Source organism: Onychostruthus taczanowskii, unplaced genomic scaffold, assembly GCF_017590055.1.
Source record: "Onychostruthus taczanowskii isolate IOZ18803 unplaced genomic scaffold, ASM1759005v1 scaffold3, whole genome shotgun sequence".
NCBI classification, from domain to species: Eukaryota; Metazoa; Chordata; class Aves; order Passeriformes; family Passeridae; genus Onychostruthus; species Onychostruthus taczanowskii.
Genome location: NW_024500349.1, coordinates 10,039,076 through 10,051,519, shown reverse-complemented (window position 1 = coordinate 10,051,519; position 12,444 = coordinate 10,039,076). Strand labels below are relative to the sequence as shown.

Here is a 12,444-nt window from a genome sequence, read left to right as displayed (position 1 = left end):
GCCTGCTGAAGTTCCAGAAGCATTTGGACAATGCTCTCAGGCTCATGGTGTAATCTTGGAGCTATCCTGTGCAGGGCCAGGAGCTGGGCTTCAACGATCCTTGTGGGTCCAGCTCAGGATATATTCTGTGATTCCGTGGTAAGTATTGTGCACATTTCAGTACCCCCTGCAGTGGGTGGAAGAAGCTGTGTTTAAAGAGACCATATTTTTCAGTTCTTTATCTTATAGGCGAGTGAAAGAAACTGAATTTTGTCTCTCAGGTACTCACCCATTCTTTACTCCATGCTTCTGGCTAAACACACCATGGAAATCAGTTCTGACCTTCACTGAGAAGTTCCTCCACTTGCCTGAAAATACAGCACCTTGTAATTTAAATTGTCTTTGTACAGCATATGCTTGACTCTCAGGAGCAGGAAAGGAGCTGGCTCCTGCAAGCAGGCCTGCAGGAATGGGTGGCACGTTTCTCTAAATTCTGCAAGAAGCTTCTGAAAATATCCTGTGTGCATGCATTCATATCATAACATTACACCGCATATATAGGGTCTGCTCCCAAACCCACAGCCAACTAGCATAACAAAATCAGATTTTACTGCTGTCGTGTCAGCCTAGGGTTGAAATATGGCTTTGAAACCCTCCCTTTCACCCTGCTTTTTTAATGAAAAACAATCGTGCTGGAGTGTAATAGTGCTTACCCTGGCTGCATTTGACTTTAGCTTTTTATTTTTAAAGTCTTATTTTAGTCTTTAAGAGCTCCCAATTAAAATCTTTAGATCCAGAATGAAAGACTGAACGTGCCTGCCTGCACAACAGCAACTTTCCTGGGTGGGAGAAGGATATTTTTGTATTAGAAATAAGGAAAGTTGACATAGTGGTATGTTTTTTCCCTTTATATTCCTTACTTCTGTTTTTCCTGGTGAGTCTTCATTTGCCATTTTGTCATTTTCTTTTTTTGCAATATCTCCCATAGTCTTTATTTATTTTTTCTCTTTCTCTTCTTCTTTTTTCTCTTTCCTTTATTTCACCCTCCCCCTTACCTGCTGCCTAATGTGGTTTTCAATATTAACCCCTAATGGTTTGCAACAGAAAGGCAAACCACTTCATCTGATGAGTCAGCACAGCACATGTTGTAAGTCCCTTCCCAAATATCACACACACACACCCCCCAAAAAAAAAAAAAAAAAAAAAAAAAAAAAAAAAGCCTAGGTCAGATGTTCCTTTATGCATTGTGAAATTCATGTGGGAGACAATCACCAAGGAATCTGACAACGCTGCACGACTCAATGAGGAACATGCCAACTCGATGAGAAAAAAATTTATTTCAGTCAGCTTAGAAGCAAACTTATAAAGAAAATAAAACTGTATAACCATCAGTTTGTTAACAGCTCACCTCAACACTCACAGCCCCAGCTCCCATTATAGGCCTGGCTAAGAAAACAAGACTCCCACAGTGCCCTGCATCTCACCAAGGAGAGCACGTTGTCACTGGTCAGTGGAAATCTAGAGTCAGCTGTGACAGCCCAAACAGTGAAGTGGTTGACACCAGTTTTTTTATCTATTTTGCTAACTCATAAATTCTTACATTCATGTGCATAATTCAAGACTCTAAGACCATTTGCACCAAGCCTACTATTATGTGGGGCTTTCATGCACTTATTAATGCAAATATTAATATAGACTTGCAAACTCAGTTCTCTTTTATGATTTATAAAATACACCTATCACAGTCTCTGTGGGCATGTACACTCATTTTATAAAAATCACATGTATTAAAATGTAATTAGATGCTTACTCCCACTGCAGGCTCCAGGCTGCACAGCGTAAAAAAGTCATTGGATGCTCAGATATTCAGCAAAAAACTTGAGTGTTATCAGTCCTTCACAGTTCAAGCTTACATGTGAAGTTTGATGCAAGAAACAAATTGCAAGGAAGTATTTTCACAGAAAAGGTTTGGTCTAGGGCATGATGGAAAAGGGATGTTTCTAACATTGGCAAGACCCACCATATGGATCTTAATAGAAGATGTCAGACCAGGGCTATGGCTGTTCCTGGGAAAAAACCCACTGGCTGAGCAGGGAAAAATATTCACTCTAGTGGTCACTGAACATAAATTGTCATTATGCAGTTTGTTCATCTGAAAGGACATAACAGCTGATGACAGGTCAGTTGTTGTACTTGGTGTCCCTGTGAAGCCAAAGGAGTGAGGTAACAGGGTTGTGGGGGTGACTTCACTACAAGCTGCTCTGTAACCTCCTCCTGGAAGAAAGAGAGCATTGGTAAAATAATGCTTTGCTGAAAAGGAGCTTTCTCTAGAGCCTGGGCCCAGAGCTCATTCCTGCAGGTTTCTGACAGCTTTCCTCCTCCCAACCAACTAAAGGACACGGCAATAAATCTTTGTCAGTAGAAATCCAGTACACCCCTGAGATCGGAGCAGCTGTGATTGGTATCCTGCACTCTCCCAGGTCGCGCTGCCGTGCTGTGTCTGCAGCCACAGGTCACCTGAAACTTCAACAGGGACTTTCATTCCTCCACCAAAAGGTTTTGCTGTGTGAGCGCTGCCAGCCCCAACCACAGTTGCACACAGACCTTCCCAGCCCAGGACCTGCTTTGGGGCAGGAGAGGACTCACAAAAGACAGCACTGAAGGGATCCCATGTGGAGGTGGCCTGGGGTCTGCAGGAGATCAGCCACCGGGGCGTGTTTGGGGAATATTTCTGTCCGAGACTCTGCGGTTTGGAGTCTCTTCAAGCTTGAGCTTTCCTGTCTGCACTTCTTCGTAATTTATCCTTAATAGGTCTACTGTCCCTGAGGAAACTGGGAGGATGGTGCAAAAGGAAGAGGGTTTTAGGAGTTTCAGTGCTGGGTGGGATGAGTCCTGTCTGTGAGTGGAAAGCCTGTGGCAGCGTGGATCGCTGGCTGAGCAGTTATCCGTGTTTACAGGCTCATTTGTCTGTTTACATTAGGCTCAAAATGGGAGGCTGCAAGTGTAAATATGGGATGGCCAGTTCCTTCTTCCAATTCTAGCTAGAGAAGCTGAGGTTTTCTTGTTTTTCAAAACATGCTGTAGTTCTTGCACCAAGATTAAATGACATTTTTTATAAGAGCCCTGGCCTGCTGCTTTGGGCTACAGTTTTCCCTCCCTTGCATTGCTGAGCAGCCTGGGCTAAGCCACGTTCCCTCCCCAGATGTGGGTGAACATTAGTGGTGTTGTGTGGTTCACAGTTTACTTTGGGATCCTTCAGGGGTAAAGGAGCTGTGTCAATGCAGAAGAGCACAGGAGTATTAACTCAAATTAACCTAACTTTGTTCTTGGGGAAACATGTGCCCTGAAATTGTGGTTTGGAAAATACTGGAGTCAAGGTGTGTGTGAGTATGTGACCTATAGAAATACTTCATCTCCCCACTAATTTACTTACACATATAATATTCATTTTTCTTTCAGCTGCCCCAGTTTATTTCCTGTTTCCCCTTTTTTTTCCTCTTCTTGCTTGTTTTGAAAATGCTGGTCAACACATGTTAAACCAGAGTCTCCAAAACCAACAAAAGAAAGTTCAGGAGAGGCAGTGAGAGAAACAACTGAATAATGTTGCCAATTTTAAAATGAAGATAAGTTATACAGGACCTTTTATTGAACCAACAAATGTTTTATAGTGTTCACCATTTGAGGCCAGCAGGGTTTTTTTCGCCCTTCTATTTTAAGCTAGAATAGAAGATGTGTAATTCATCAGGAATCTGTACATGTTTAAGTAGCTTCAAAAAATACGACGGTCATGTGAGACTGACCTACTGTGCCTTGACTTCTATGTCCATTTTTTCCCCACTACATAATGTTCTGTACCCTTCCATCTCTGTCTCATTCCCTCATTCACACATTCTTTCCCCTGTTGGTCTCCAGCCATCTTTGCTGTGTCAGTGTTACCTGATAACACAAAGCAGGGTTTAAGCCAGTTGTTGTGGCTCAGCTGGAGCTGGATACCACAGGGAGTGGGGAGCAGCGTGAGGCTGCTTGGTGCTACGTGAGGGCTCAGCCTTGCCCTCGCTGCTCCCAGCAGGGCCTTGGGGTGTAGCTCATCACTGCACACATGCAGTGCTTCGTTTAGAATTCTCAGATCCAAATGATAAAATGTAACTGTAATTAACATTATTTAGCACACCCCCGAAGTCGTCCAAATATATTAAAAAATTATTAGTCTGGATGCAGCGAACAGTAAGGGTCTGAGTTGCTCTTAAATATTTGAATGTGCTGCAAGCTCCGTGTCACCAGAGAGCCTTTGTGCATAGTAAATTGGAGGTATGTGGTGCTGTTGTGCAGTTTAAGGTTGGTTTGCCTGCAAGAACACTGGGCTTCATTTTCTTTGGCTAGTCCTTTCCGATAGCAGAAGGACAAAGGAAAACTTTTTAAATATAAGAGAAATCCTGGAAAATTCTGTTCTTAAATGCTTTTGAAATAGGCCCAATATTGCCTAGGCAGTATTTTGACTTTGGACTTCTGAGTGTCATCTACATCTCTGCAAAAATGGGACAGCAGGGTACCTTGCAAGAGTTGTCAGGATCAGCGAGTTAATATTCGTGAAGAAATTTCATGGTGGAAAAAAAAGATGCCATGTATATTATTAATAATTATGTGAGTCGTGAAAAATACCATGCTGTATCACAAAGCTTGTATTGTCTGGTGTCTACACTCTTGGCACTGTGCCCTACAGTAAACTGTATACTGAAAACTCATACTAATGGAAAGGTATACAGAATTCCATTGGTAGGTGATTTATAGTGACTTCCTATTATAAACAAGAGGGAACAAATATCCTGCCTTGCTGGTTTCTTAGGGTGGATGTTGAGAGCAAAATGATACATTCTTGGCCAGGCAAAAGTGATTCTCTGGGTGCTTACAGAATGAAGCACCAGAAAGTGAGGTATAAATAACAACACCTAATTTTAAATGGTTAAGTTTCTATTTTCACAGTGTTTAAAACTTTCCGGCTACAGAGAAAATGACCACTGTTTTAAGTGATTTCCAAACCTGTAGCAAAAAGGCATTTCTGATGTTTAATATTAAATAGATTTATTATAGGATCTCAATATATGTTGAAAGCCTACCACCATCCTTTGACAAGAAGCATAATCCTTTCTGAGACACTACAAAACATGTTCAGCAGCAGTTTCTTCTGGTTTCAATTACTGAATATGCTATTGAGCACTACTGTTGTTTGTTTAGAAAAATTATTTGTGCTGGCCAGTTGTATGCTGTTAAAATGTATTTATGTCCGTGTATAGTAAGATAAATATATTTTTTTAACCTATCAAAGTGAGGTTTGGGAATGGTGTGGAATACAATAATTCATCAGTGCTGGCTTTCCCAGGAGTCATTTTTCACACTGATCTAATATTGAGCAGTCTGTAGGGGTTTAAATTGATGTGACAGCTTGCCTTGATCTGACTTTTGAGAGAGCCACACTCTTTAGGAAGAGACCAGAGGTTCTGCCACTGAAGGTGTATGAGGTTAAAGGTAACTACAGTGCTTGGAGAGAACACCTCTGGTGCAACTTTGGCACCTCAAGGTTGTAAAGTGCTGCTTCTCAAGTATAGAGAGAGGGTCATGAGCGAAGTGCCCATCAGCACTTGCTCTGGGGTGAGTAAGTAAGTAGCTGAGGCTACTTGGTGAGATTCAGGATGCTCCATCGTTTTTTCATTCCTGTCATCACCATTTCCAGAGAGATTACCCAGCCCCAGTGCCGTTTCCTTATTTCTTCAGTGATGAAATCTAGGGATGTGTTGTGTGATGGTCAAGCAAATGAAAACTTTCCATTTTGAGAATTCAGTTCTTTGATTATTTTCATGGAGCAATCTCACCAAAATGTTGCTTTTAAAGTTGAAATATACTTTGCAATTCTTGTGCAGGTACCTCAAATATTAAAAGTTTCAATTATCAAAATCTTTAATTAGTAGTTGGAGGCAGAGCAGGTAGGTTACAAAAGATGAAGAAAAAGCAAAATATTGAATAAGACTCACTATTTTGCAGTTTTTTAATACGCTTGATAACATTTTGTCATCTATGTTCTTTCTCTGGGGAGTAAAGAGCCAGACATGACCAGCCTGCATTTCTTCCAGGCTGAGCTAAGCCATTAAGGCTGCAGTTATCCTAGCAGTGTCTAATGTCTCTCTATAAAAATAGATATGAATCATTGATATACTGAATGGCCAAAGGAGAGATATGGTCCTCCCCCTATCCAGCTCTCAGCACATCCACATGGATGATAATGCTGTCCAAAGGACAAAGTGTGAGGAAGGGGCCACAGAACAGGACTCAGGGATTTGGCTCTGCAGCAGCACTCACAGACATTGGGCTGCAGTGTTGAACAGAATGGCTGAATCCACTTGCTGGAGGACATCTCTGTTCTTTATTAATGGAGTCCAGACAAATAAAGATACAAATTTATGTGACTTAGATGGCAGTTTCATGGCATGTGAAGTGAACCCCACTTTTGCTTTGAGTCACATCAAGTTGGTTTGACTGGCAAGATGTCAAGGAGAGCATAAGGAAAGGTCTTTGTCTCTCTCACTGAGGTTATCCCCAACCAAAAAAAAAAAAAAAAAAAAAAAAAAGTTAATACTTATTTCTTTTGCTAAAGACTGTTCAGACACAAGGGAGCTGCTTGGATGCTGTGGTAGTGCAAACTGGCATATGCTGTCAGAGGTTTGGTATAGCAGAAAAGGATTTTTGGCAAGGAAAAGAGGGCCTGTTCTTTGAAATTATAGATTTTCAGACTTCATTGTACTAACATGCTTTGAGAGCTGTTATTAGCCAGAGCTTTGCAAATTATCAGTGATGGTTTTATTTTAACCCAGTTCTGAGTTTCTTTGACATAAATTATTTGTCTGAAAAAACCATAAAATATTAACAGAATAAGAAAATATGTGTGATTCAGGAAAAATCTTCAGCAAAGTTAAAGAATGGGCAGCTCTTTCCACCTGGATTTTATTTTTTAGTTTTGCTATTACTTTTATATACCATGGGCAAGATGCTTTCTTTGAGAGCTGGCTAAACACCAGTAAAAAATATTTGCAAATACTCCTTCAAATAAATGCTGGAATTGGAATGTGTGTCACCATTCACACCTACTTCCCTCAGAAGTTTGTACAAGCAATTTTTTTGTTCATAGGAAATATTTTCCAACAGCAAAAGAAACTGACAGATGCTTGAGAGAGGTGTATTTATATCCAGGCTTGCTGTGGCAATGATCTTCTCTGTTACTTGCCATTTCCATTTCTATACCTACTGATCTATTCAGTCCTCAACATCATCTTGAAAATTGTCTCTAAGTAGAAAAAACAATGAAGCAGGGCTGAAGAATTCTTCATAACCAAGGACAGTGTGAAGAATGAGACATTTTGTGTCATCCAGTACCTCTTTCTGGACCAAATGTTTCTTTTTTCCTTGGTTACTTGTCCTCTGCATAGGCTGGCCTTCCCCTTCTTGAATCCCATTCAAGCGTTGTTCTAGTAAATCTTAACAGATACTGATTTAAGCCATGTACTTTTTGAACAACACTTAAATCTTGGTCACCTGGGAACATTTATTTATAAAGCTGTTTTTCAAAAGGATGGAGGGCTGCTAGATCAGTTTGGCAAACAGCTGATCTCTGAAATTGCAGCTGGTCTCCCTGTAGTTCTTTAGTGGGGCTGTGGTGTCCAGCAGTCACCTCCGAGTACTGAGCAGTGCAGCTGAGCTGAATTATTGGCTGTGGGAGACAATGGGCTGCTGGCCGTGGTGGGCAAGGTTGCTCCTCAGGGAAGGGCTACCAAGGGTTATTCCACTGGAAGCTCTGTTTAAAGACAAGATCAATTTTTAATTAATAAGCTGATGGAAATCTAGCAGCAAGGCTGATTTTATTTGGGAACCTGGCCTCGCAAAAATCTACATTACTTTTTGAGATTTATGTTGTGTTAAGAGGCTTTTTGGGTCTTGTAACCATTAGTGCTCATGCCATTGCTGTTTCTTTGGTTTGACCTGTTTTCCATAGGAATTGCAGTTGGGCATTGGCTTCTTGCTCCTCTATAATGTATTTCTGTGTCAGGATTGCAAACCCACTGAATAAAGCTTATACATTTCTGCCTGGCAAATATTTCTGGCTTCTCTGGGATGTGAGGACTTAGTGAATGAACAAATATGACTCTTGATGAGGAAGTGTAGCTTATGCCTGTGATGCAATTTCATCTCTGAGGGCTGTTAACCAGGTGTGCTTGTTACTTGTGTCCCTCTCAGCTGCCTCTGTGACTGAGGCACTGCCTGGGCAAGGGGCACGCTGAAACCCACACACATCATGTGTGCGTGGGTGGGAGTCCTATTTTTAGTGCATACTAGAAGGCATTCACTGAAAGGCAATTTTATTTTTAGGTTTTGCAATTCCTTATGTCCTTGGTATTCAAAACGTAAATATGTTTTGAAGAACTCCTCTATTACCCTGAAAAATGTAGGTGAGCCTTCAGGAACAGCTACACCTTCAGTGTAGCTTTCTCCAGGAAGATGCCTGCATGAAGCTGGTCCTTTATGCGTGTCAAAGCAAAGATTTTATTTTAGAGCTGGTAGCAAATTTGGAATAGTGATTTTTCAATATGCCTATTCCCTGAACATGCTTGTTTTTAAAATTATTAAAATAAAATAGACTTTTCTTTTCCTGTTTTCAGAAAATCTGGAGAATGGACCAAATAAGTGTGAAAGGTGAGTAAGGGACTTCACAGTTCTCCAAAACTATTGTTGCTATTACAGTTTTCCTGATACCACGTAGCTATGTAAGATGTGTGTGTAAATATTTATTATTGCTTGAATCTAGTGCAGCTAACAGAAGGGGACCCAGCAAAGATGAGACGTACTGGAAGGAGATCAACGCAGCTATGGCCCTAACGAACCTTGCCCAGGGGAAGGATAAACTGCAGGGAACTACCAGCTGCATCATTCAGAAATCATCACATATATCAGAAGTAAAGACTGTTAAAGTGCCATTAGTTCAGCAGTTTTAAGGGATGGGTCCTCTTTCTTTTTCACATCAAACAGACATTTTCCTCACAGGATTTGTTTTCAGCAAAATCCGATTCACAGACAGGAGGAAAATGTGGAAAATAGGTCCCCTTTTACAGAATGGTCAGTTAAAAAAAATTAAGGTCCCTTCTGACTCAGATGTTTTCATTGTATCAAATGAAATGTTCAACTGCTTCTATAAAAGGCATGTAAATTATAAAAACCCTGTTTTTATCAAAACATTAACTTATTTTATGTTAATCGAAGTGCGTATAAGATGTTTGCATTGCTATTACAGTAAGTGCCTTGCTTTGAAAAAATAAGCTATAACGTGGGCATAGTACAACAGTGTTATGCCTCAAAATGACAATGCCATAATGCTTCAACTTTGTTTATTATTCCAAGTGGGCTTAAGCAGCCGAGGGCTAAACACATTACTGCTGAAGGCCCTGGAGACTTGTGCTTATTTGACTTGTACAAATTGATGAGTCTTAATGAAATTGTTACATCATTCTCACTCTTTTTTAATCAACAGTGTTATAAAAACTGTACAGTATGTTTTGTCAAAGTGACGATAAGGTTGTTATGCATGTTTCTTACCTGTATATGCAGTATATGAAAATACCAAAACCATTCCTTTGAAAAGTGCAATACTCTAGAACACACAAATTTAGGAAATAAGTTAATTGTTCAGATTATTTTGAACTTATACATATGCTGTGTTGCTCATTAAAGATTTCTAGCTGAGAAGGTTTTAGTCAGACTAGTTGTAAATTCAAGTTGAATTTCTATAATTTTAAAGCTTTACTAGTGACTTACTGAAGTTTTGATGGAAGTAAAATTGGTTTCTGCCTGTACAAAACTAAAACTATAGTGCCATTCAGAAATGTTTCCATGGTGGAACTTATTACTTTAATGTGGTTTAAACATTTTTATTTTGTATGTACTGCATAAATGAGGACAGTTGATTGACATTTCACATTTCAGTAAGAAAAGCCTATCATGTAAACGATCAAAGCCCAAGCAAGAATCACAGAAGGAACTAAAACATTGAAAAATCTCAGCATTTAAGACAGGAGGGTTTTAAGAAGATACTAAACCATGTATTAAATGTCATGTCTCTAAAATTGACTGCTATTGAGTGTAATAACTATCATAAAACCAGGTTTATTTTTAAATTTTATCTGGAGGTGTACAAGTTATTCTTAAGTCATATAACAATAGTCTAATGAGGTTTACAGTGCTTGAATAAACAGTGGCAAAGCCAAAACAAATTTATACAGAATCTGTTACAGAAAACTGGAAAAGAGCTGATTGTTGCTAGGATTTGGATTTTTTCCTGTGGGTATCCTGTCAGGTTTTTTCCTACTTATCCTTTTCCTTGCTTCTCTTTCTGGTGAGCCATCAATGAACAAGACAAGACTTTTGTTCTGCTCCTGCTGAGTTTAATGGCAGAACTCCCACATCAATGGAAGCAGGACTATGTTAATGATGTAACTAACTTGCAAATAGAGGCTGTTTCAGTTGCACTAAAATAGTCAAGACAGATTGCAAATATCAGCCTTGGTGTGACTTCTTAGGAAACTTCTTGATGTAACATAACGTTGTTGGTTTTATTTAGTGTACAATGAAAATTATTTGATATGAAAATATTTTGTACATATATATTTTTACTTTGTTTTCTAAATTGCTGATTTGCATTGACTTAAAGTGCCAAGCAAGAAATGTATGTTGTGACTGTATGAACAGTTGAAGTATGTTTTACTGACTTGCATCATTATATGTCTAAGATTCCATGACATTAATTTTTAATACTTTACTGGATTTTGGCATAATAATGTGAGTTTATAACTAATAGCAGAGAGTTAATACTTCACTTTTGTTCATACTATTATAAGTTATTCTGGTATTAAATATTTTGTGACAATAAATTCATGGTTTTGACAAACTCTTCTGTTAGGAATATTCAGTGTTTTTGTCTGTATAAGCAACAAAATTTGTCATGTAGAAAGGGTACTTTTGGGGACTTCTCTGAAGTAAAACTGGAGAAGGCAAGCCATTGTATAAACAACTTGTTAATGGTTCTCTTTTCCAATGATCAAAGCACAAGAATAATCTGTAAAACACATCAAGTGGGTTTTAAATTTAAGAATACTTGGCCTAATTTCTTGTTACTGTTTCCTTTAATTTATTTTTTTTTCTACTGCTGCTTTAGAGTTTTCTGAAAACACAAATTCTGATGAATTATGTGTGTGTCTTTTTTTAAATAATGAAAGTCATGATCAGTGCTGAGCCAACAGCTAATGAAAACTCAGTAATTATTTATGATATTGGAAAAACAAACATTATTACTATTGCTCTTCTTTGTTTCAACATATGTAACCATTTTAGTAAAATAAATAACTGCAAACAACATCTTGCTGGTTTGAATTAAATATTCATTTATCTGTCCTTAGGCCTTTGCATTTCTGGTTTCCTGTAGTAGTCAGGGTTTCCCTGTAGTGGGACACAAAGCTGTGATAGGCAAGGACAAAACAGAAAAGTTATTCTGATCAATACACCTTGTGTTACGTAGTTGTGTGAAGTAGTTTAGCTCCTACCCAATGAAAATGGCTGCAGCAAGGTTAATGACAACGTGGCATGATGCTGATAAATCCTCCACACTGGAGGAGTGCAGAGGAGAGCCATAGCTACTCACTGACCTGAGTCCCTGGAGAAGGTCCATCAGCTGGGAAAAACTTTGGTCATTTGGGTTTTTTTGGGAGCACAGGCTACATTTGCCTACATTGCCCTGTGTGGATATTTGGCTGGGGAACCTTGGTGGAGAAGAAGATGAAGTCAGCCCATGCAGAAGCTCAGTGCTCATAGTAGAGAGCCCAGTGCAAGTGATCTCTTATTTTGTGCTTGGCAAAGTTGCTCCACTTGTGTGGGAGGGGTGATAGCTCAGATTTGGTGGGCAATCAGCACTTTCAGGTTTTATGTCCTGCTGATCTGTGACAAAAGCATACTGCTGCAACACCTCTGGCCACCCAGCATGTCAGTGGAGATCTGGATATTCAGCTGACACATGAGTTCCTGAAGGAGTATGTACAGCCTGACTTTTGCTGTAGGGAATGTGTAAAAACACCCACATCTTAATGATGCTGAGCTACTTGGCACCTACTTTGTACCCGAGTTTGACATGAAGACACCAACTCAATCTGCTCCCACCTACTCTGTCACATCATTTGCCAGAGCTGAGCACTCCAAACTGCTATAAACCACTGAGTAAGGGGAGCTCCAATTTTCAATTCAGTAGTTAGAATATATATTGGGCTCAGGATTACAGACTCCTCTCCTAGCACCACACAACTGCTGCAACCACTGAGCTGTAGTTCTCACTTTGTAGCCTCATATCCTCCACTGGTGACCTAATGCATAAATACATATGCC

General features: G+C 39.6%; 1 protein-coding gene across 1 annotated transcript in view; it reads left to right on the top strand.

Annotated features, from left to right (window-relative positions):
* MKX (mohawk homeobox) overlaps positions 1-11,421 on the top strand; it is a 48,634-nt gene extending 37,213 nt beyond the window's left edge. The window contains exons 5-6 of the mRNA XM_041408578.1: positions 8,682-8,715; positions 8,828-11,421. Of these exons, the coding sequence (XP_041264512.1) occupies positions 8,682-8,715; positions 8,828-9,014 (221 nt within the window). The 3' untranslated portion in view covers positions 9,015-11,421. The remainder of the gene's footprint in view (positions 1-8,681; positions 8,716-8,827) is intronic.
* Positions 11,422-12,444: the final 1,023 nt, after the last annotated feature.